The sequence below is a fragment of the Colossoma macropomum genome, unplaced genomic scaffold (genome assembly GCF_904425465.1).
Source record: "Colossoma macropomum unplaced genomic scaffold, Colossoma_macropomum, whole genome shotgun sequence".
Taxonomy (NCBI): Eukaryota; Metazoa; Chordata; class Actinopteri; order Characiformes; family Serrasalmidae; genus Colossoma; species Colossoma macropomum.
In genome coordinates this window covers 20,780,837-20,807,645 of record NW_023494803.1, presented here as the reverse complement: position 1 = coordinate 20,807,645, position 26,809 = coordinate 20,780,837, and the positions used below count along the sequence as shown (strand labels likewise).

The following is a 26,809-nucleotide window of genomic DNA, read 5'->3' as shown; positions in this document are numbered from 1 at the left end:
GGTACACAATGAGTCATCCAAGGCTGCAACTGCAGGTCATGAAACCGAGAGAAACTCTCTCTTCCTGGTGCTGACAAATGACCACAGCAGGGGCACATGCTCGTGACTTCCTGGGCCAGAGATAGGAGCGTCCACTCAGCGTGCTGAAAAATGATGAAGCCAGCGTTCGGGCTGCAAATAGCACTTGTGTAAAGGGAATCAGTCTTTGGGTGTGTAATCCTTCAACAGAACATCAGCGGTCAAAACAAAGGGCAGCCGGAGGACTTATGAGACTGTTTTTGCACACGGCTTGTTTAGGAAATTTCCTTCAGGTATCTTCAGATCCACACAGATAAGCACTGTTGCTTTATGATGCTGATCCCACGCAACATACTGTAGCATTTCCAATACTGAATATTATGAGAATGTGCTCAAATAAAGCAAAAAGGCAATTAAGGCTATACATTACAGTGGTTTGACCACAGTTAGGGATGCTGTTGGACACAACATGAAGCACAATAAATAGTTCTTACAATAAATAATTAAAATAACATAACTTTCAAAAATAATTCCATGAAGAGCACATATTTCATTTAACAACCTGGCACATTAATACAGAACTCTTTTGATACGTGCAGTCATATATGTGTATATCAAGTATTTTACAGAGCTTCGAACATTTCAGCCAGTCAGACTAAAGTCTGATATCACCCTTCATTTATTTGATTTCCAGTTATATCCATCAAGTATAAATCATTAATTTTTCATAAAATATTTCTGAGAATGTTATCTTCAGAATTAATCCACTTGGGAAGGGGAAAAGATAAAAGGAAAGTATAATACAGGAGTTTCCAAAATTGGAGCTCAAGAAATGATGAACAGATACAGAGAAAACAGGTATCCTAACAACCATGCAAGACTCTGGTAGACCACCAAAACTGTTACCATTACATATTCGGATCATGAGAAACAGAAAATGCAAGCAACTTTTAAGACTGAAGTGGGAAAATATGGGAAAATATCCTCTAGATTTCTTTGAAAACTGAAAGCAAGTCTCACAGAAGAGAATTAAAGTTGTAATAAAGGCAAAAGCGGACAAACTATAACTGGAAAAATGCGTTGTCTATGTAAATTTTCCATGTAAATGAAAGGGTGGTCTCTGACTTTTGCACAGTACTATATGTAAATGAAAAATAAGTGATATCAGCATCGGCCTAGAATTCCCATGTCTCCGCATTGCTGGAAAATGCATTACATGTCTTACAGATAAACTACTACTTCTTACTCTCTGCATGACTGTGTGTGTGTGTGTGTGTGTGTGTGTGTGTGTATTTCTTGATTACAATTTCAGAATGAAAACGGTGTTAGAAAAGGTAACAAGCAGTTTAACTGGTTTTATTCAACTCAAACACTTTGAATGAGACAATTTAAAGCAAAAAAAATAGACCAATGTACAGAAGCAATATTTAATAATAATATCAGCTCAAACCCTTCAAATCATGCTCTGTTCCACCTTTACAGAGCAAGATCTTGTTTAAAAGAAAAATCTCTCAATGTTATGACTAGTGAAAGAAATCCAAAGTAATGAGAACCTACCTCCAGACCAATTTCAAAACCCCCACCAAGACCAGCAATACCGATGGCTGTGGGAGCAGACCATCCTGCATTATAAGACAAGAAAAAGTTGATGTGATGCTGCTTTATAGTTCTACAGCTTTTCATTACCATTATGTCTCTTAAAAACGTTGTTCCCAACCAAGGCTCTAAAAAGGTATAGGTCTTCATTTCATCGAGCCCTATTCAAAACCTTCAGTTTGGAAGAGAATACAGGGGTCTGATCTGTCTCACACAGTGAAAACCACATATCCTACAACAGTATGCACAGGACAAACTGTCATTCTATGATACACCCCATGTAAAATAGAACTAAATCACCAAGCTGGCCTAAAGCTTTGACTCACTGACATAACATCTATTATAATATATTTACAATATGATCAGCATTGCTCCCTCAGGCATATGTTTAAAGCATGGAAGAATCTGCTGTTCAGTGCCAAAATGGCTATATTCCAAAACACATTCAGTGCAGGCAACAAACATATCAAATTGTCTGCTACAGTAAGACCATGCCATCCTTTAAAGGACAGATCCAACATTTTGGAAAGGAACCATGTTTCGTGTTTGTCTGACATGCAATCAATGTTTAAACAGTTTTGTAGTTAATGTTTTTTTTCTGTGAGAAACATAAGACCGAGGAATTTCTCCACAGCCATTTACGACTGTCGCCAAGAGAAATGAATGCTCATTCCAAAGCAGAATATGAAAAGATGCAAAGTCCATCTTTGACAAAATGTGAACACTATACGCTGACAATGATATTTCAATGTTAATACACTGAAAAAGAGTGCCAGTGTGATTACTGTCATACAATACATTGATACTTTTGAAATCGGTCACTGTACTCAGTTTAAGATACTCATATTATGATATGGATTTGCAAAGGATGAGCAAGTCTGCCTCTCCCCCTTCTACTAAATAATATAGAAATAAGCCAAAAACACTAATTTCAAGCTATATTTACAAATAACAAGCAACATAAATATATGTTAGTAACATGAATAGTGCTAATTTTTAAAAAATGTCTCAAGTACGGCAAGGTAGATTTTAGAAAAATCTGTATTTTAAAATGCAAGAGAATATAGAAATGTTCAAATAAAATCAACTTACTTCCATCTGCAAGACGGGCAATCACTATCCCACTGCCCCCCCGAGCAGTGACCATGAACCCAGCCTTTATGACGGACAAGATGGCCAGTCCCTGGGCTTTGGCAATCACATGCGCTTTTGAAAGAGAAGCAGAAAACAGAGACAATCTATTAACAAGCTGAATTTAGTAAGTAAGTAAGTAAATATGTTTTGTTTATGTAGCATATGTGCTTTACAATCAGTTCTCCACTTACAGTAGGCTTATTTACACATAAAAACACATAAACAGTACCATACCTGTTTCTCAAGCAGCATAAACCACTCAACAGTTACTCAAAGCCAATTGATAGAAATGCATTTGAGTCTGGATCTAAAACCCGTCATTAAGGACGCCTAATGAAGTCAGGATTGTTTACAGAGGTGGTGACAGGAACCAGACGTCCATAGCATTTAATGCATCTAAAAGCTACATCACAGAAAGATTGTACATGAAATGGTTACAAACATGGCGCGTGATGCTTGATGCATTTGTTTTATGATAGTTTTGAGGTTAGTAAATAAAATTTGACAGTAAATAAAATAACTAATTTTGCACTGTAGATATCATGACCCTGAGTCAATAGGTTTCTCTGTAAAGGAACATTTTACATCAAACCACTCTGAATGAATGTCTTCAAATAAAATAACTACTTTTGGCATGGGTGGTACACCAGACTAGCCATCAGATGGTCATTAACTCTCTTCCTTGGACCCCTACTTGCTTTGGAGTTTATTTTAAATCCATATGAGAAGAGTTGATGACCACTAACCTACAGACTGTAGCCTCAAACTATGGAAGGTCAGTGATAAGAGTGTATCAATTAACAATATGAAACCAACAGCCTTAAAATAAAGGTATAATAAAATAAAGATGCCATTAAGGGTTCTTTGAAGTGGTGCTTAAAGGACCTCTACATAATGTAAAAGTCCCTTGGAACAACACATTCAAGCAAAGAACCATTATGGAAACCATTATGGAGCGCGCCTGGGGCTGAGGGCTACTTAGTTGTGTTTTGTTAGCATTTGGTAGGAATACACAATCCGAAAACTGGAATCAGATGATTTTTGGTCCAAACTCTCAATTGACAATCATAAAATTTATTTTGATTGTGGCCAACCCATGTTGCAATGATTACATGACGTAAAAAACTTGTCAGGTAAGTGCACTCGCATTACTTGAATTCTGCTGCTACACCTATGTAATACACGTATACTATACCAAGCATAATTATGCATGACTCATTGTGCTAAATAGCCTGTTGCCTCTTACTTTTGATAAAGCACTTGATTTATGTAATTTCAACAGGCAACAGATTTTTTTGTTTCAGATTTTAAAAAAACTGGCTCGGTTTGGCCCATTAAAGAGCGCGCACACACACACACACACACACACACACACACACACACACACACACACACACACACACACTTTCTAAACTTCTTATCCTTCTGGTTCGCGGAGGTGGTGCTGGAGCCTATCCCAGTGGTCATTAGGCAGAAAGCAGAATACATCCTGGACAGGTCGCCAGTCCATCGCAGGGCAAACACACAGACATATACAATCACACACACTCACGCCTAGGACAATGTAGCGTGTCCAGTCAACCTGACCACAAGTCTTTGGACTGTGGGAGGAAACCGGAGTACCTGGAAGAAACCCACACAGACACAGTGAAAACATGCTAATTCTACACAGAAAGGACCCTGGTTACCCAGCCGGGGAACCGAACCCAGGCCCTCTTTGCTGTGAGGTTATTTACATTGCACCTATGGCTGATAGAAAGTAATGTAAATGTTTTTAGGCCATTGTACAAAAACAAATATCAGCCACTGGTCAATTTGGCTGTAAAGAAATCAGAAATCAGCCATAAATGTTCATGATCGGCTTTCCAGGCAGCTCAGTCACATTAGGCATTGTTCAGCAAGAACAGTGTTCGATTCCTATCCACTCCGCTTCCCATCTGTGGTCCAGATGGCCCACAACAGCACAACTGTCCATTAGCATCTGCGCTAGTGCTTGCAATGTTAGTAACACAAACATGCATCACGGCTTTGATCATTACTTTAAGTGTGAAAACCAAATAAATACACCCTAAAATAAAGCCTATTGAGCATTCAGATCAATATTCTCCTCACATTTTGGTTACTTATGAATATTCAAGTGTGCTAGGTGTTCTCACAAAAAGCCAGAGGTTTGTTTTCATAATAGTTATATTACAGTCAAGACACTACAAGAGCCCAGTCACGTAAGACAAACATGAAGAAATACTTGGCACAAGTCAGGTACATAGTTGACATCAATCAACAGAAATGCGTTCTTTATACAAAGCAATGGGGTTTCTATGCCAGGTATGGTTGCAATTTGGGCACGTAGGCTGGTCAATTCCTTCACCACAGAGGGTTCATGTGTAACAGATATAAGAAAGTGACAGTAAAGATTACATGAACCATTTTAAATGACTTTGTAGAAAGACTGAAACTAGAGTAATCACAAGAACCATCTTAGATGTTGCAAACATCATAGTATATACAAATTTGTTTAATTGTTCTTGTAAAATGTGAGGTTAAACTAGATCAAACTGAGTAGACCATGTTTTGATGTTAGCATTTTATAGTGTTAGTATAGGTAATACGATCTCAGAAGCTGCAGGTTGTTACAAAGCTTAAATTACATTTTTTTAGATTTTATTTCCTACATGTGAATGTGGATTTTCTTACAAATTCACTCGGTCACACAAATGAAAAGGTAGGACATTTACCTGGAATAAGCTTGTCAGGACCTTGTCTGTTTGAAATCTCTGTGAATTCCCTGAGGATTTTAGCAGCCTTCTTCGCCTCAGACTTCAAGTTTGATGGTATTGGATTGTTCACTGTAAATTTCAGAATGTACACCAATTAGTATCCCACATGTATACATAATTTCTATGGATAATTATAAAAGTTAAGGCTTAAAATTAGTACCAACTTAAGCCTGTGCCACAGCCAGTTTAAGGGGAGCCTGACAACTTTCTACTTCTCCCATTACATCAAAAACATGACTGCAAAACACTAGAGGGCGCCCATGAGCGAGTCCTGAGTGAAAAGGGTGAATAAAGCTAAACGGCTAAAAACGAAAAGTTAAACTTGTTTCTAACCATTTGTGAGGGGCATTTCTTTAAATTTTGGAAAGTAGAAAGATGCATTCCGCTAAAAAAAATCAAAACAAACTTAACAGTATCTCTCTGCTTTTAAAGCAAAGAGGTTTTGGGTAGTAGGACGCTAGTATTGGGAGCTGAATGGTTAGCAAGCTGATCAACTCATTGGCTGAGTACAGTGGTTAGCGCTCACTGATGTCAAGAACATACATGAGGCAGTGTTCAGAAAATTAGAGCACTTTCCTATATAAAAATGATTAACGATTTTACAATATCTAGCTGTATTAGCTGCCTAGGACTCAACATTCATTTTGGACTTGCTTAGGAGCGCCCTCTAGCGTCAGACAAACACAGAAGAGATTACTGTGTGGGAATTCTCCTCACCACACATTTTCTGCGTATGTCCTGCGATGGTAGAAAATCCTTTTCTGCCAGTATACAAAAAAAAAAGTTGTTTGTTTACTGATTTATTTTGTACAAACCATAGCAAGACAGGAGTTTTGCCACACATTTCGCACTCAGGCCAAAAGGCTTCAGAGAAGAAGGCAAAGGGCTAAGCTAAGCAGCCACAAACTCCTAGACAGTAAAATTCATGTGACCATCTCAGTTCCGTCCTTTCTTGCTACCTTAATTACAGTTTTGTGGCCAAACTGGATGACAATATAATACAACCACAACCTTTACTGAACTGCACTTTTATTACATTCTTCTATTTGACAAAGATTCAGACTCAGATTACTTTCTCACTGTTTTCTCCTGAATCTGCTTCAGTGTAAGGGACCGTCAGAAAATTACAAATAAAACGGTAAACCTAGTTTAATCTTTTACTGCAGTTATTTTTCAATCAGAAAAATCAAAATCAGAACATTTTTCATTAAAACACAAGATGTTTACTTAATTGCAGAAAATGTGTTTAGTTTTTTTTTGTTCAAAAATTTAACTCAGGATAAATCCACATCTTTCAAAAATACATCTTTCAACTTAATTTTAAAAGAAATCTAAAAGATTTTTAAAGGAGCAGCAATCAATTTCAACCTAATAAATTTTTTTTGTCAAATTTAATTCATATCTTCCTCATGGTCTGCAAGTTGAAATTGAGGGATCAAGGTTTGGGACAGCCACCTCCCAACAGAAAGTGCCTTATAAATCATGATTTCGTATAGGTTTTGCTTATTATAATCTCAATTAACGTACTGGGTTTAACATCATCCTCATATATACCTAAGGTCTGAATACTTAATATTTTTTTTTAACTTGTTTTCTTACTGTGGGACTCCAGTTTGAACTAATTCGGTGGAATGGTCCACATCATGGAGGGTGGGCACTTTCCACATTCATGCTCAATAATTGAGGAGCATTATTCCAAAATGCTGTATCCATTCTGATATAACAAGTTTTTTTTTAAAAAGAATAACAAATGATGTATGATGGAAAATAAATGTTTATTTCTCTAATAAAAGTAGTTTTAATCATAATATAGCATTGACAGTTTATTGAATGTGTGAAGGCCACCCACAACAACATATCATGGAGAAAAAAAATGTATAAATTCTTGAAAGTGGTCTAAAATGCATTGTGGAACAAAACCTTTCAATTACAGAATGATGTAACTGCTTATTAAAGATGATTGTATCACGCAGAAATACACCTCATGCCTGCAGCAGGGGCAGGACAAGAACCAGTTTTCATCTAAAATAGTCCTCAAATTAATGCCAGTTCTTCAGCTTCATGCCCTCAGGTGATTACGTGAATTACAAACGTCTGGGCCTATTCTTGGATTTTCCATAGTACTGCACCAAAAGCATCACTGGTTAAGCTCACTACAGTTTTCTTAATGGGCCTTTATCTAACACAGGCACAAATGCATTGCAAATTGCCACAGGACAATGGGCTTTTACAACTCATGTGAGGAAATTTACAAAAAAGGGCTTCTAGATGCCCCTAGATGCCCCCAAAACCACTAATAAAAAGTAAATAAAACATAAGAACATTTAACACGAGTAATACATGATAAAAATAACTGACCTTAATTGACCTTCAATTTTTCTCATTACAATATTACTTCACCCTCTCCCATTTTTTTCTCACAATGGACTACTGCCCAATCACATTCATCTTTGTTGGTAGCATACCCACAAGAGCTTTTTTAAAATAATGTGACACTTCTGGACGCTGTTAATAGGCTCTCTGTAACTGTACTTTCTCTGGAGTAGGTTATGACAGCTAACAGGCTCCTCCAATAATACATGGCTTACCGTGTAGGTTTTAATAAAGGGGTCACAACATGCAAAGTAAAGAATATGTTACCCAAGTGCTTGCTTTTAGATTCAGATGATTCAGCAAAATATTTTATTTACAGTTTTCCACATACCCCAGACGTAATCGATCAGCTAGCCTTGAAGTCAATAGTGCTCTAGCTACCGTTACTAATAAACCCTTGCCAATAGTCACTCAAATCTATTCCATAAATGCATGCTCAAAATGACTCTCAGTTCTCTTCAGTTTGAAATTTTAATTTTGACAGTTAATAATAGAAAGAAAACTATGACTTGCATTCACTCGAAGGGGAGCCAGAATTCAGTCCAACACCTGCTGTCTAAAATGGTTGCCCACAATGTTCAGCCATGCACTGATTTTTTGTTTTCCATTTTTATAGTTTACTCACTCTAAACCACATCTATGTGACCTTAACGGAGACCTGGATGAGGTTTGAGTGGGTCAAAAGAAGTTTGTAGATGGTATTAATAGAAAAGATTTAAGTGACTACTGACTTCCAGTGTTTGTTAGCAATGTTAGCCTTGTAGCCGCAATGCTAAACTAAAGAAGCAAAATTTGGACACCAAACATGCCTTGGCTGATCTGGGGTGAACCAAAAATAAAGTACTCTTTTAAGCAAGAGTTTGGAATTAATTGGAATAAAATTAAAATGTGAATTTATACTAAAGACAGCCCAAAGATAACATGGAGATAATCCCATATTAGGAGTCCCAGAGGGGTGATAGCTAGGGCTGAAAGATTACATGTTTTTATATCAAAGTTACAATTTCACATCAGAAAGGAGGTCTAAAAGCTATCAACTAATAACTTTTCGAATATTTTTAGGTAGTGGAAAAAAAAAATTAGTTTTCAACTGGCAGGTTTGGGGATCCCTTGACACAAAAATTCATAAGCAGTAAAATCAAATGACACCACTGTTCGGAATCATTTTTTGACTAAACGCTTCCTTACCAACAGACTTTTTAACTACTTGGAACATGCAAGCAAAACTGCTGAACAGGTGTTACATTGATGAATCAGTGTTACTGGCTCTACTGGATACACTAGAAAAAGCGAAGGAGAGAAGAAAAACACTGCTGGTGTGACAGTAGCCATCCTTAGGAATGTCTAATTATCCTAATTACTTATTTATTATTATAAAGAAAACAAATAAGCAAATAATAATGGGTGTGGAGTCAAAATGCAAGTGTTCTGTTTTGGGAGTACCCCACTTTTAATAGCCTCTGGTCAAAGATCGCTCCTTTTATGTCTGATGCCATGGGCGTACGTCTGAAGGCTTCTCCCACCCTCTTCTTGGTCAGCAATGACATACTGTTGCAGCTTTCTATTGCAGACTACGAAATATTTAGTTGAAATTCTTTCAGCAAAGAACTTTATGTTAATTTATTAATTTATTACATGCTCTTCATAAGAAATCATCTGTAAGGTTACACAGAGCAAGAAATAATACCATAACAATTTCTGAATTAAAACAGTATTACACAGAAAGTAACCTCTTTGTGTTTTAAAAACAAACAAAAAAAAATGTACGTTACCGAGTAAACTTGCTACGTTACACCTCAAATTTTGAAGTAACTCATGTTAATTCACAGTACAGCGTATTTCAACTATGAACTCATATAGCAGGTGAAAAAATGAACAATTTTCTTGGCCAACTTACCCCTTTATGAAAGGGGTAAGCATCATAAGTCATGTATAGCTCTGTGATATCCCAGTCCTCAAGATGCCCCCCCCCCACCCCACACTGCATATTTTTAAATACAACTCAATTTCAGTATTCTGACATAAAGGCAAGCTAGCTTAAAAATAGAAAGCCAGGTAGAGATTACAATTATACAGACATGTATCAAAAAAGAATAGTAAAACATTTACTTATAGGTTATACTGGAACAGGATCAGAAAAAAAACATTTCCATCAAATCATTTAATCTAACTGCATAAGTAACTACAGGTGTGATTACCCATATCAAAAAATTTTATTTGAACAGTGTATTTAGATTTAAACTGTTTCGCAAATATACGCCTTGGTCTCTTCTGAGGGGGTCTCATTTATCATCTTTCACGGTCAACAATAAAAACACTAGGCATCTAAGTGCAGCCTACCAGAAGAAAGTGGCCAGGGAGGGGATTATGTGATGCATACACTCATGCTCAAATGACTGGGCTTTTTATACCAACTATAAACTTTATGGGGGGTTGTGATATTTTTTGGAGGGGTTTTGGCTTTGTTCGCACTGCATGGCACATCAGATCTGTTTCTTGTATCTTACTTTGCAGACCGACTGTGCAGATTTCAAGTTACAAGTGACCAAATCTGACTTGCGTGGTCAGACAGTAGTCACATTTGCTCGCATATCCACATCAGCTGCCATACTAACAAGAAATGTAGCAAACCTCATGACAATAACTCGGTAACAGAACGATCACGCTATATTTTACAACAGTGTTTTTTTACTTTTTATTAACTAAAGCATGAAGAGAACTTGACATTAGTGTAGTCTGACCTGGTCAACAGACTGTCAGCAAGCTAAAGTAGTAATATTCAGCAGGAATATTAAACAGTAATATTCAGACAGTCTTTAAACTTTTAATGAAGCAGGCACTGTAAACTACAACATTAAAACACAAGCTTCTATTTCTTTACATTTAAGCTGTAATATGTGAATCATGCACCACTGACTTTCTTGTCGCACGTTCTGACGTCGTAAACCACCACACCCCAAATGACAAAAAAAGTTACATGATATCCAATATGACAGGTGACACTGAGTCACATATCTACAGATCTAGTAGTCAAATTGAAAACTAAAAATGTGGCTCGAATCCGACGGGGAAAAAAGTCAAATTTCATGTGGCTTTCTGCCACTCAGACTGCTCAATTTGGATATGTCCTGTGTGTATCATTACGCCTCTAGGGTGCATTCACGTAAGCAAGATTTTAACATTAACATATGAGCACAAGGCACACATTCAAGCGCATGTTTTGTAAGGTGGTATTGAAACACCACATCATATCAATTTGAGTTTTATGTGTCATTACACTCCTATATGCAACATTTGAAGACATTTAGTAATGTCAGTAGTTCTGACCACAAAGTATTAAACAAGTTAGAGAGCACTGGAAATGTCATTTTAAAAAGTGAGAGGGGGAAATACCTAATCTGTAATCAGTCCTGACCAAACATAACTCACATAACTACTGAACACTATATCTCAGTCTCAAAGTTGTTCATTTGCCAGATACAGGGTGCATATTACAATGACATGGAGGCATTCAAACTAAGGTCTATTGTTCTTGATGAGCACTCTGAACATCTGACAAACAAGGCATATTTGCATGTATTCACTCTTGTGTTTTGCCATAATGTAGTCACAACATGCTAGTTACCAAAGCTAACACACGCTAATTGGCACAGTTGTTTCAACACTTACAATAGAGAAGTATTTGTAGTATAGAGTATGGAGTAATCCACGATTATTATAATTATCAAGTAGTTGGAAGAACATGAAGGATTTATCTAGGCTGCAGCTCAACCATCAGCCAAAGCTGTTTAAAGTTAATGCGCAGCAATGTAATCAAAACTTAGGTGGCACAAGTGACTACATTTCTACCACAGATTTGGGGGAAAACAAGAATTTTGTCTTTTAAATGTTATAGTGCATGCTTAATATGTCAAAGGACATGAAGGTCTGCTTAGATTTCAGGTTGACTGGTAGCAAAAGCAAAATAAAGCTGAGTGGCATTAAAATACAAAATGGTGGAGCCAGAAAACTCACATCACAAATATGCCAAACTGTCCCACAACATTATTTACTCAGATCGGCTTACAATCAGCAATGCTAAATTGTTTCACGCTTTAGAGTTTAAACCCACTTCTACTTTGTACATTCTTACAAAATATGGCCTGTTCTTCGTTTCAGCAACATCCTTATTTCACTTTGCAATGACTCATTTAATATTCAGAGTGAATCATTAGATTTAAACCTGAAGATCAAACAGCCAAATGGCACAGACAAAAGTTATTTTTGGCAATTGTTCCCTGTTCGTGGTTTACCCAGGGAGGTGCTTGCAAAACGTCACTTTCAATGCAGTTTTTCCAGTTTAGGAATTCCCGCTAAACCAGCCGTGTCAACAGGAAAATTCTCCATTGCACCTGGGAGACACCCGCTTCAATACCAAAATTGTAATCACAAGGCTGACACCAATTAGGGTGTTCTGATTGAAGGTGCCAGCCTTCAGTCTGGGCCCTTTTAATGCTTAGCCAGCTTATGAGGAGATTAAGTTCGAGCAGTGACAAAGAACAATGCTGCCTTTAATTCACACAAAAGAGCACTAAGTAATGACAAAAATTCATTTACCTAATTACGAGACAGATGATGAGTTGGATGAACAGAACCATCGTCATTCTAATTCTTGAGATAGCAAGAAGGTGATAGGGCCATCACTCTATTGTTACAAATACCAATGAATCAATCATGAAGTAACTGAGCTTTATATCTAGATCATTCACTGGAGCAAAAGAGATAAATATTTTTGATTGCCAGGTGATATTAAAGTCAGCCTGAAATCAAAATCTCTAACTCTAAAATGTTGTCTTATTTTTGATTGTTTCACCGTGTGGCAGCAGGCAGGTAAAGATATTTACAGAAAAGTAATAAATATATGCTTTCCCCTCCTTCCACTTCCCCCCATCAAGTGAAAACACTCAGAGACCCTAACATTGCGTTTCCCTCGGAAAGGTTTGGAAGGAAAATACATAACGATTTCTGATTCACGTTGACTTTAAAATGATTCTAAATTGTCATATTTTTAAATAATATTTAACTTGTTTATAAAAGTGAACAAAACAGATGGTAAAACATGGCCTTCCATTACACAATCATTTATCAATACTAACTCAGTGAATTGGCAGTTGGGAAGTTAGGATTGCACAATATATTGACATAAAATGTGATGTTCAATAAAGCTGTCAGATATCAAGATGACAAAACTACTATTAAAATAATGTGTAACTAACTAACTAACCCTCTTTAAAGAAATAGCAAAATACAAAATTACAGAAGGACCATTTACTTTTCCGCAAAATAAAAAGAAATGAAATGCTAACAACTACTTATATGAGCACTGCAGGCACATTTTTGTGAACTGAAGGGTTAAGAAATGGTCAGCATTACTTCAACAGCTTTTTCTATAAAGGCTACAAAACCAAATAATTTTTTATATAGGCACACAAGAACAAATACATATTCCTGTTTATCAGGCTGTATAAAGCTGTTGGGGCAGTAGTCTGAGACCCCTGCTGTCAAGTCATAAGAACAAACAAGTTTGTAAGTTTACAAATACTCAGTGTGGATTAATGGATCAGATCAGTACTGTATTTGCCAAGTATTTCTCAATGAACTGTTTCTAACAAAGTTTCTATAAATATTGTTGAAAATCACTGGCTGAAATCAAATAAATATTATTTTCAAATGATGATTAAAATCAAGTATGCCCCCCCTTCAGCAATCTTGAAATTTAGTATTTGCCAAGTTTCAGCCAGTTGACAAGGCACAACTCTTTCCAAAAAAAAAAAAACATACAACTGCTTTGGAGCATGGCTATGCCAAGTTTAAGCTCAAATTTCAGCTGAGGTTGTGAAGTTATGCTTTCAAAAATGTCACCCTGACTCCTTACGAAAGGTCACAGTTCTGTTTTCCTCAATCTGATCCTGTTTTATTGTTGTTCATGTGGTTATATCACATGAACAAGCAAATGACTTACAATGAATTCATTCACTGCTGCTCCAGAAAATGCATACAAAGGCAAAATTGTGGAGCAGTCTCTTTTACTCTAACATATGGGAATGTTTGTGCCAGTTCTAGAATATCCTGCCAGCTAAGTTTGGACAGCAAATCCTAAAATTTGTTTTTCCTTTTCCTGACCTGATTTATGGGTTTAGGCATGCTCTCAGCATGTGACCATTGGCTACAATCACCGTGAAGGTACACATGTATGGTCCAAATCTATCCGAAAACACCTTCCAAAGTGCTTTATCTCTTTTTCTCTCTCTTTTTTTCCTCTCTTTTTCTCTCTTTTTCTCTCTCTCTCTCTCTCTCTCTCACACTCACACACACACACACACACACACACACACACACACACTGGAGTCCAAAAGTCTGAGACCACATTGAAGGTCTGGTAACATTTAAACCAGAAAATAAACAACTAAAAGTTTCAGTATCTTGAAAAATGCAAAACAAAACAAAAAAAAGTTATGACAAAATAAAGAAGACATATTCAAAATTCTGCAATATTTCTAACTCTATATTCAAATTAAAGCAAATTGGTGAAATTGACAATGTTAAGGTCTTTATACAAAAACGTCAGATCTTTTTTTAGTCTTATTCCTTCCATTGAAACACATGTTCAGACAACTCTCAGGCAGATTTGATTTACTGATAAGAGGCTTCTGCACACACTTATGAGGTCCATGACAACTTGACCAAACACAATCAATAAAGAAAAAAGGATGAAAACAGAAATTCTGAAATTCATGTAAATATTCGAAGACTTTACTTTTCACTCGAATTGTTATGCTGATAAAATTATTTGTAATGAAAAACTTTATATTAAATTAGAAAGGAATGTAAAATAAAAGCATTCTCACCTGTGGTCTCAGACTTTTGGCCCCACAGTCTACATATACACAAATCCAATACCCCCTTAATTAAATTAATTTCTAATTAAACTTTATTTAAATGAAATCAGGTGTGCTGGTGATGTTATTTAACAAATCCATGCAATGGCTGGAAAGTACAGAGCGTTTTGCAGTTCGTACGCACGTTTTCTTTACTTTGTGGGTAGGTTTTTATTCGTGATCACTCGTTCGTTCTCCCGTTTTCTTTTAATTGTTGTCATGTTTAATTTTTAGCTGAACGCACGTTATTTTTTTTTATTCGTGCGCAAAATCAATGTAGTAGATACAGGTCGTGTTATTTGTCCTGTGCAGAAGTAACAAACAGCTCCCTGACACTGTCTGATGGGTTTTGATGTGTTAGATTGATGAGATGATGAACAGAGATGCTCATCAGGTCTGATTTTGATTTGGGGCGTTATGAGGAAACTGCAGCTCCGCTTCACAGCAAACGGCCCCCAGATTTATCAGTGCAGCTGCAGTTTGGTGGTGAAATGAAGGAAGACAATAAACTACAACCACAATATTCACTAAACTGCACTTTCTAATGATCATATTTAACAGAGATAAAGACACAGCGCGGCCGCTTAGCGCTGTTTCTGCTCCCGCCACAAGCTGCGGTGTTAGAGATCATCACACAACTACAGGAAGAAATGATCAGCGTCAATGTTTCAACAAACTTAAATTAAACACACAGAAACATTCATGTGGGATGAGGTCAAATAGCAAGAGTGTTTAATAGATCTATGGATTAGATGTAGATATTAATGTGAGGATGTTAAAACACTGATCATTTCTTCTTGTAGTTGTGTGATGGTCTCTAACACTGCAATTTGACCGGGAGCAGAAACACTGTGGGCCATTTGCTGTGAAGCGGAGCTGCAGTTTCCTCAGAACCCCCCAAATCAAAATCAGACCTGATGAGCACCTCTGTTCATTATCTCATTAATCTAACACATCAAAATCCATCAGACAGTCTCAGGGAGCTGTTATCAAAATACAAACAATGTGCATTCAGTTACAAATGAAACATGACAACGATTAAAAGAAAACAAGAGAACGAATTAGAAAATCGTGATCACGAATTTAAAAAAACGTACCCACAAAGTAAAGAAAATGTGCGCACGATTAAAAGAAAATAAGGGAATGATTTAAGAAATCGTGACCACGAATAAAAGGAAACGTGCGTACGAACTGCAAAACGTTCGCTCGAATAAAAAAATAAGCTCAAAACATCTAAAACAACCATGGCTAAGTAGGATGGTTCAAGAGACAACATTTTCTCCAAGGATCACGGCTGGACATGGAAGCATTTCTGGGTTACCATGTCTCAAAAACTACAAGCGTAAGCATCTGGCGTTCACTAGACTCCAATGGAACTTTGAGTAGAACCAGGTTCTAGGCTCAGAGGAAACCCAGAGGAGACTTTTTGGCAACAAATACTCAAGATGGGTTTGATGCAAAAGTAGAATGGTTATACAGAAATCCCCACTGTTACGGATTTGTGTGGTTTTGGGGCTGTTTTTCCTCTAAAGGCCCTGGAAACCTTGCTAAGATACATGACATCATGGACTTCATGAAGTACCAGGAGATTTGAAATGGAAATCTGGCTGCCTCTTCCAAAGGCTGTGGCTGGATCTTTTAGCAGGACAGGGATCCAAAACGTACACCCAAGTCCACACAAAAATGGTTCAATAACTGCAGTATTGAGCTTTTGACATGGTCATTCCTGACCTTAACCCCAATGAAAACCTGTGGGGTGAGCTGAAGAGCAAAAAGTCCCAAATAAAAGACACCCTACAGTTGTCATCTGGAATGTTAATTTTGTGTTCTGCTTGGACATGAGGCTATAATACTACTCACCGCATACCACACATGGTCACACCTGACTGTAACAACCAGTTGTCCTTCTTTCTAGGTTTTCAAAAGGTAAACAGTCAAGAGTCATAAGTTCCACTCATAAAGGTGTGACTCAGTCCAATCCATATAACTTTATTATTTTTAATATGGGAAAATTCCAAAGATAGCCACTGATAGCATCTCGCTCTTATCTTTATTTCGTGTGCCAGATTCTACCTTGCATAAAAGAATGTGTGTCACACAACTATGACATCATAGCATGGCTTGAACTTAAATATATGCTGACTTCAAAGTCAGATATAGCTGTGTGTACAAAGAACTGCAATTTGCTCTCGCTCAGGGCCTGTTAAAGCCAGCAGTAACTTTGTTTAGGTCTTTGTTTGTTCAACCATCTAGGTAACCATCTCAGTAACCATCTCAACATTTTAAGACTGAAATCTTTAGTCAATACAGCCCTCCTTAATTCCTACCCTGCTATCAGCTGACACTGAACGTGGTAGACCATAGGCTTTTTTTGATTTATTTTTCATTTATTACAACAAACTCTTGTTTTCTCTACTCCGGGCCTAAAGGCTTAAGCTTGTGCACCATGTGTTAAAAAAGGAACACCACATTCATAACGTGAATTTAAAAATCATAACTCAGTCTTAGACATTCACATGGATGCTACAAAAAGCAAAACACTGAGAAAGCAAACATGCTTTTAAGGAAAGCATTTTTACATATAGAGGACATCAAACCTAAGCGTCATTGTACAATACAGTCGAGGCTTGTAATAACATTAAAAATAAGTTAAAGGAATAACGAAGCACACACTAGACGGACATAACTCCAACTTGCAGCTGTTCAAAAGCTGCTTTTAAGGAAAAAGCTAGTTCATCAAATAATCAAATCACAAATGTCTGCCTTAAAAACTTTACTCTGGAGCAACTGTTTGCCAAGGTCAAATGTTCTTGTTTGTGTTTTTTGTGCTTTAAAATGTAAAAGCATTTTCTATAGTTAATGTAATTTGTTACACTCAAAAATAGAAGTATGATATCATTTTTGTCCATTGTATGTTTCATAAGATCACTTTTTTGCAACTATTTTGTTTTGAAATAAACTTTGAGTCTGTATACTAAATGGAGATCTACATACTGTGGAACGACAATCTGCCACACCTGCTCCAGCTAATTAACTTCCTCAGAAGTCCCTGATTGATTGGATCAGATGTAATAGTGTTAGGTTGGGGAATGGCAGCAAGTAAGATGCAGGTCTGAAACAAACTCTGCTGGAAAGTAGATAAAAATCAGCCAATTTGGTTGGAAATGAATTCATGATCAGTGTGCCCCTAATATTAATTTGCAATAAAAATAAAAAAACACAGGATTTATACTTTAAATGTGGAGATAAAATGTCAAGGCAGATAACTTCATAAAAATGGTAAACAGTGTATTATTTACCTTTCTTTAACTTGTTCATAAAATTTTAAATAAAACATCTAAAAATCCCTTTTTGTGAATAGTTTAATATGTAAATCTAAATGTATTATTGTATATAAAACGGTGGTGCATACAACCAATCAGACTGGCCTCAGTAGTTCTGCTATATTTGTTTTGCAGTGGCTGCGCTAGAGGATGCTACTGCTTAAAAAACTTAGAGGAAACAATAAGCCTTCCTCAATTTTACATATAGAGGACATCAAACCTAAGCGCCATTGTACAATACAGTCGAGGCTTGTAATAACATTAAAAATAAGTTAAAGGAATAACGAAGCACACACTAGACGGACATAACTCCAACTTGCAGCTGTTCAAAAGCTTTACTCTGGAGCAACTGTTTGCCATGGTCAAATGTTCTTGTTTGAGTTTTTTGACACTGTATGACACTTTAAAAACGGACAAGACTTCACTGGTTCTTAAGATGAACAATACCACTTATACTGACTGCCAAACCTGCCTCAGTGACAATAGAATCTTGGATTAAATCAAGGAAAATAGTCTTTAGCTAGGTCAGCCGGTACCTAGAAATAATACAATTGAAGAGGAAATGGCCGTGTTATGCATATGTCTATTTCCCCTGACACAAAAGCCTGAGAAACCTCTGCCACCAGACTGGGCTACCTGCCCAAAGGGGTGGACTAATGAATGCAGGTGTCATATAAGGAATAACAATGAGAATACAATTTTTGTCATTACTACTGTACAAATAATTGCTGCTTACGCAGATCTACATGATATATTAGTCTGCAATTAGTCAATAAGTGAGTCACAAAGCAAAATAAAAAAAAAACAAGCATGTATAATGCAAATGCTTGCGACAATGTAATTATGTCTTAATTCACATTTACCAGAGATAATGACAAATTACAAATGCAGCTTCCATCCGAAGAGTGAAAGCACAAACATCTGCTATGATAAGGGCCAATTTAAATTTTGACACAGGATTAATTTGAGAGGGTGAATTCTGCGCGGTTACTACAGTGAGGGCTACTTAACACATAAGAAAAACAGCTTCAACATCTGAGATGTTACTGTAGAATTATCAAGTGACTGCTCCTTGCAGAAATACTAGATGTCTTCCAAAAGACCTGGATTCATACACATTAAGGCTTCGTTCAGAGAAGCAGTCATACCCTAAGTAAGAGTGCATCATATACACTGCAACAAACCCCATTTAACGACATCTCCACAACAACTGGGCAAGCTTTGCTAGCTCTGACAAATTCTCCCACAATCAATCATTCGCTACAAAAAAAAAATCTCATTTTTTATCTTTTGCACCACGATGACTGATGGAATGTAGAGAGAAAGCCCCAGACGACCATGATAAGTTGTCAAAACAAAGTCTGCCTCAACATAACACATTTACTGTCCCCACAGGGGCTAATTTAATTGCTTTTGACGATCAAGTCAACGTAATCACTATTTATTTGCCACTTAAAGTAAAAAAAGAAATGATCACTGACCAGCCGCCAACATGCATCTACTCTATCAGAATTTAAATCTCAACTAAAGAGTTTGTTTGCATTAACAACTCAAACTTCACTTGTCTTTGGACCAAACAAATTTACATTCTCAACAATGCAATAACACTGGATGTGTCTCAAAACTTAATGAGCTCTCTACAGACAGCATTTTACATCATAATGTGTGCTCCTGACAAGAAGACTGTCTCAATTCTTAGATACCTCAAATATGCTTCCTACTGAGGTATCTTATTTTTACTGAAAATCGAGAGAGCATTACTGAGCATGTTTTCTAGCAGCATGTCAACAAAACTGCATGCTCTCAATAGTGTTAAAGTCAAGGTGAAACATAACACATTTTCTTCCTTACCATGACATATTTCTGAGTCAAATATGGTTAGAGGGTCACGGAGATGGACAGCATTGAGGGTGGTGGGAAGGGGGTAGGAAACATGACATTACTGGTAAATACTATTTTTCCTGCCCATTCATACACTGCAATGGACCCAAAAATCAGATGTTTTGAGGCTTGCAAAAGTCAGTACACTTTGATTATCACAGAAAATCAACAACTTTGACTTTTAAATTATGTGAACTGATGAATCGTGCAGAGACATGAACTAACAAGGTACAAAAGGGTCAATTTTCATGTTGGCTTTAATGCAGAAAGATAGCTGGCTAAGAGTTCAAATATACCTGCTTTGAAACCTCTGGCACAAAACAAAGTCTTAACATGTCATTGCTAATGTATCACTTAATTTATAAAATACCGATCTGAAAGACATCTGTAAAAAACATCTTACTTTTATTCAGCACTCAAGATGCATGTAGATTAATCACAATTAATAATATTTTTTTAAATCCAAGGTTGTGATTCCTGGTCTTGTTCTGGACTGTGCTACGAAGTCGGAAACTGATTTTAAGTTCATCTGCCAGCTGAAGTGCTCTACACACACAAAAAAGATGGTTCTTCAGCGGTTCTTTAGTAAAGGCAATGGTTCTATTTAGAACCATGAGCTCTGTAAAGAACAATTTGGATGTCAAATGGTTCCTTTATGGTGAAATGGTTCTTCAGATTGATGGAAAATGTGATGTATATGGTTCTAAACAGAACCTTTTTGAAAATGGTTCTATATGGCACCAAAAAGGGTTCTGCTGTTGTTACGATTATAAGCTTGTAACAATAGAAAAACATTTTTGGTGCTATAAAGAACCATTTTCAAAAAGGTGCTATATAGAACCCACATACAACACATTCTTAACCAATATAAAGAACAACTCTACCATGCAAAGAACCACTTTAGCATGAAATGGTTCTATATAGAACTCATGGTTCTAAATAGAACCGATGTTTTTACTAAAGAACCTGTGAAGAAACATCTTTTTCAAGCATGTAGGTCAGTGGTCACCAACCCTGCTCCTGGAGGTCTTGGCCTTGATTAGCTGAAGGAAGTGTGTTAGATTTGGGTTGAAAGTGAAATCTGCTGGAAGGTAGATCTCCAGGAGGAGTGTTGGTGTGGAGTGCTCCGAATGTTCAAGAGCAGCAAAGAGTGGCTTGGTCAGCGAGGTCAGGGTCGCATTCACAGGCATTATTTATGCTGGTGATGACTGTGACTAACGTTAGTAGGTCAGTGCATCATATCAGGCTGCATTTAAATGGATTTCCTCAGCAGAGTTTACAAGCTTTAACCTAATTACGGTTAATGGTGGTTCATTCGGTATGAGTTTTTGGTTCTGAATCCTTCTGCAGCCCACGCGCGCAATCACTCATTTCAAATTCAAAATTCAACGGAAACCTTGCAGATCAGCGCGAGACCCAGGGAACGGTTAACGTTAGCGGCTGAACTGCTACAGCGGAGGATGATTTTTCCAGTTGATATTCTCAATTACAGCCCTAAAAATATATTACTAGACTTCTAATGATGGCGCTTTATAAGTTTGATAAATTAACGCGGGGCGATAAACAACTTTAGCTTATGTTAATTTATAGCGACCTAGCAGCGTTAGCTAGCTAATGTACCGTCTGCTCGTTCCATTTGATTTTAGTGAATTTAGCCAGCCAGGCTCCACAAGTCGCTACTTGACCTCCATAAAAAGGTAAGTTAAACTGGTAATAGTTCTTATTTCGCTTGGGTGTTTCGGACAGAGCAGTAGCAAGCAAATCACTGATCATTTAAGTAACGTGATATGTTAACGTTAACTGTTAAGCTATATTCGCCAAGTAATATTGAGCTAACTTAGCTAGCTAGTTAGCTAGGGTTGCGTTCAGCCCCGACAAAACGTAGCAAAATGTTTATTTAAACGGAAATGGTGGTGAGTTGAACTCTTGTGTTACGCAAGCGTTGCAACTATGCCAGCTGAAAAGGTCCTTCTAGCTTGTTCTATTAAAAAAATAAACTTTGAAATAAAATATACAACAAATATGTCTTCTAGTGTATTCAACCGTTGCGTATATCAATCTGCAGCGGCCGCACCTCTTGATACATCCATCAAACGAGAGAACATGTACCGGTGTGTCGAAATGATTGTAAGGTTAGATTTCTGACGTAAAGCTGCAATTCAGTAGCCCAGGTTACCGAAGGACAAGCTCTGCTTCTTTTTTAGTGTAAACATACAGAACGGCTTTGTCTGTTGGGGCCTGCAATTGTTAACGCAGGGTGTCAACTTCTTAAAAAAAGAGGACGAATTTTAAAAATGTAGCTCCATAACAGGACTGTCGTGTGCGTGTCTCACTGATAACCCAGGTAGCAGGATGACACTGATCCATTACTGATATTTTTTATTAAAATCATGCTTTGGTCGAGGTTGGAATTCCAATGTCAACATTGCGTTGGATCAACGTTAAGCTATCAACGAAACCGCCAGCTCGTAACGTTGGCCACAATGACGCTGACCATTAGACGCGAGATCATGTGACAGAGAACATAGAGAACTCTCGCATGCGCAACGCCTCAGGTCCTCCTCACAGCTTACTGATGTCTATGTGAAAGGTAAGAAAGTATTTTAATTCCTAGCACTTTAAACTGTCTTAAAATTGAAATTTAACTGTCTGCTTTTGAAATTATAGACGATGAAATATTCTTACGTATGCTTCTTGGACAACTGGTTAAACACACAACTTGATTTCCTGCTTTCATTTTTCAGAGCACCCAAGGAAAAAGATCTCGTGAAGCAAGTCAGTTGCATGGTGTTCATGAATTACTGACAGTTAGACTGTGTGATTATTTTTGCACTATTAAAAACTAATTATTAAAGCATTTTTGTTATCTTGTTATTCAGTAAATGTCAATAAAAAACTGGTGTAAAGTTTTTTTGTTTTTTCTTTAAGAAAATTACCCTTGCTGTAGATAAAGAAGGATGGCAGGATGACAATGTTTTACTGTAGTAACTTGATTTTCTAAGGGTTAAAAAAATTAGGTAGCATGTGTTACACTGACTTTTTATTAACATTTCAGTGGTATTGCCATATTAATTCAGGAAAAGTGAGTAAGAATCAACAACAGATTAGAATGTAGGTTCAAAGAAGTTAGCGCTGATGTTTCAACATTGATTTAACATGCATTCAATGACTTTCACATCTTCCTTGTCTCCAGCACTTTAACGCACAGTAACATGGCTGTATTTCATATTTTTCACACATGGAAAAAACTGGAGATCTTCAAAATACCACTGTGGATTTAGGTGCAATCATCATGAATCCTTATGTCATAAATTATATGAGACTAAAGCACTGTGTGCTCTCAATGTGTAAAACCTGAGCTAGGGCACCGTGAACACCTTATAAATCCTGCAGCAGTGATCCTTACAATAAACTCTGCTTTACACCCTTAAGATCATGTTCTCCGTTTTGCTTGTTTATTTGTTTTAATAAACTTAATCGTTGTATTAAGTTGTATATTAGTGGCTTCACAGTGGTCACATGATTGGCAGCATGGTCTTATTAACAGCAAGCAAATTAAATAATTCTCGTTTTAAAGAAGAGTTGGCCCAGCTTCACCTAATGGACCACCAGTGGGCCGCGAAGCACCCTCTGGTGGTCCTCTGGCCCGTAATGGGGGCAGCCAGTGGTCCTTAGAAAGCCAGTGATGGCACTCTATATTATAAAAATAAGTAAAGAAACAATTGACTTAATAATAATAGAAATAACATTTATTTGTCATATTTAACTTAATTTGCCACCATTCTGCTTGATTTCAGGTAAAAAAACAAGCTTATGTTCGCCTAATCTGTCAGCATATATCATCTATCACGTCATACATACATCACATATTGTGGTGCCCAAACACTGCTGTGTTGAAAATTTCTTAATTACTTTTTAGAGCAAAAAAGGCTTTTTATGGTGCTTCATGCTTTCAAATGATAAATAGGTGGACCTTGAGGTGGAAAAGGCTGAGAACCCCCGCCTTAGAGAACAATTAACCAGATTGGACCATGACGTCATATATAAACATCCAGGCCATTACTCTCCATTAGTAGAGCAAAAGACACGAAAAAACAATACAAAAACTTCGCCATAAGAACGCGTACTCTACCCAAAATGAAGTTTCTTCGGAAGGCACTTCGTCACTGCATTTCTATGACCACCACCGACTCTTCTCAGAAAAAGGTACAGAAAGTATCATTTTAGGCTCCCATGCATTTCACGTCCGTAAGAGCAGCTCAGTCCAGTGTGTCGGTATGAATGTGCTGTTTGTTCAGCAGCCAACAAAACCTCGCGTTTTCCTTGATGGAGAGACAACCGCTGGCTTTGCTAAGCTTATGGCTTCATTCTGGACCCGTGGTTAAGTGAAGGGAGCAGGCTGACGTTTTCTACGTAAAGGCTGACCGAATCTTATTAGAACGTCTCAATCGAACACTTCGCTGGGTTTCGCGCTATGTAATGTATTCATGAGAGGGAGAAAGAGAAGCGGACTTTTCTACTTACTTTTACCGAGAACGGGCTGTTTGCCAGAGTTGGAGACGCCTCAGTGTGTGAAACTTTTTGACTGCTCTCACCTGGCCCAGGTAAAGCAGCTCGCGCTTCATTTACTTCCGACACTTCCAATACACCTGCCAGACCTGTTGCTGTTAACTTTTGTCTTAAAGGACCCAAGTCACGTTAAGCTACTGAAAAGGACGTATCTCACCAGACGTAGACAACAAATTGCATAAAATGTCATGGAAGAATGTTTTAATATTTTGAAACCGAGTTTGGACTACATCGTCAAACTTTTAGCATTTTGGATCAGGCGATGTTTGGACAGATAAGGGAAAATGACGTCAGGTAAAACAATCAGGACCCCTGGAGCGAAACTGCAGGACTATTGTAGGTTAGATATTTGCAACGCCAGAGCAGTGTTGAACACTTACAGGCTTATTCTGGAAGTACTTCTGTGTTTCTGTATGTAACCTTTTGCCAGAGAATTCTTGCTTATTATGCAAAGATGTTCTGTTCAGTTTTTATAGTTTTGACAAAGTTGCAAAGAGTGTATATTAATAACCAACCTTCCTGCTCTCTGAAGTTTTTCCCATGCATTTTTCCCCATTTTTGGGATTGATATGAAAAATTCGCACTCTCTTGCTACACTCTTAAAAAAATATGATTCTTAAAGGGTTCTTTAGTAAAAGCAATGGTTCTATTTAGGACCATGACTTCTATATAGAATCATTTCATGTCTAAGTGGTTCTTTGCATGGTGAAGTGGTCCTTCAGATTTATGGAAATGGTTCTATATAGCACCAAAAAGAGTTTTTCTACTGTTACAAGCTTGGCATCATGACAGTTGCATAACCCTTTATAATTTTTTAAATAAATAATTGAACATTCCATATTGTCACTACCAATACAATAATAACACCTCAGAAACATCACCAAATGCTTTAGTAGTGACTGTTAGCATAACTCCAAAATACTAGCCAGTACATGACTAGCAAACATGTTTAACAAATATAGTCACGTGACATAACTATGCACACACATATAAAATGATAATATTTTTAGTAAAACACAAAAAGTTTAATAAATAAACACAGAATATATGTTTCGGTAGTGACGGTTCATAATGATTTTCAGGCTTTAAGACACATTTACTTTAAAATAATGTGATCTAACAGCTCACTATATGGCCTTGAGGGACAGGGTTGCAGTCTTACTTCCTGCTCTAAAATGCAGGGGTGAATATGAATTAAGAATTAGTGAGAAATTTCTCAATATGACATAAGTTTCCATGTCCAACAGTCCTCTAATGTTATGTACTTGTTTGAACCTATGAAAAGGGCAGTAAACTCACTTTACCTTACAAAAAAAATCCTCTCACTCTCTTGTATAAATAATCAGGATAATCAGCACATTGTTTGGTGAATTGAAAGGACTTTGTGTTTGAACATCATGACCTAAATAAGACATTCCTCAAATAAGAAAATGTTCTGGCGTTCTTCCCTTTTTACAGCATGACAGTTTTTCTCCTCTGAGTTTGTCAATACACATCATGTGCTTCACATTGTCAGTGGATCATGATGGTTATTGCTCAGTCTAATTAAGTCTTCTTCGGTTACAACTCACAGTGTTCACTTGTGATATTTCATCATTTTTATTGAGCCAATATAAGTGTCTAGTTCCTTTCACTTGAGGTTAAGGTAGTGTGGTCAACCCAGAAGCTTGGGAAATGGCTTCTTTTTTTAACAGCAGTTGGTGCAGTGTGTCGACAGGAATCCTCTCAGTGTTTTGGCATCTCTGGAAAAACCTGTCTCCTGCCCGCCATCCTGTCAAATGCACTTAGCTCCAATACCTCTGTAGTAACATTATAGTCCAACAGAATTTAAAATTATGTAAGTATACTGGCACATAAGTATGTCTGCATGTGTCTGTGCACATGTGCACACAAGTGTGCGTGTGTAAATGGCTTTAATATATGTATGTATCTCCTTTAGTGAGTTACTTTGAGGTCTTAATGGGTTTGAATCAGTTTGTGTATATTATCATGAAATGTATTTTTGGTACTGCCAACCTATAGGTAATTAACTGTGATGTTTAGATTTTAGAAGTACAGTTGCATCCCAGAAGCCCAACCAATATATTGAATCAACAGTAGATTACAAAAGAACCCCCAAACATATAATTTTGTCTCTAAGCATTAATACCGAAGTATAAATGTATTTGTCAATGTGAAGATCATTACTAATTTGAGTTACTTTCTCAAAGAACATTTTCCT

General features: G+C 37.1%; 1 protein-coding gene across 3 annotated transcripts in view; it reads right to left on the bottom strand.

Annotated features, from left to right (window-relative positions):
* Positions 1-24,865, bottom strand: part of sh3yl1 (SH3 and SYLF domain containing 1) — a 51,265-nt gene extending 26,400 nt beyond the window's left edge. For 2 of the 3 annotated variants that reach the window (XM_036593884.1, XM_036593885.1), the window contains exons 1-4: positions 24,544-24,857; positions 5,484-5,594; positions 2,707-2,820; positions 1,576-1,640 (exon numbers count right to left, since the gene is read on the bottom strand). In XM_036593884.1, coding sequence (XP_036449777.1) covers positions 1,576-1,640; positions 2,707-2,820; positions 5,484-5,594; position 24,544 — 291 coding nt within the window. In that variant the 5' untranslated portion in view covers positions 24,545-24,857. Of the gene's footprint in view, positions 1-1,575; positions 1,641-2,706; positions 2,821-5,483; positions 5,595-24,543 lie in introns of all 3 variants that reach the window. The other variant, XM_036593886.1, reaches the window with a different exon arrangement.
* Positions 24,866-26,809: the final 1,944 nt, after the last annotated feature.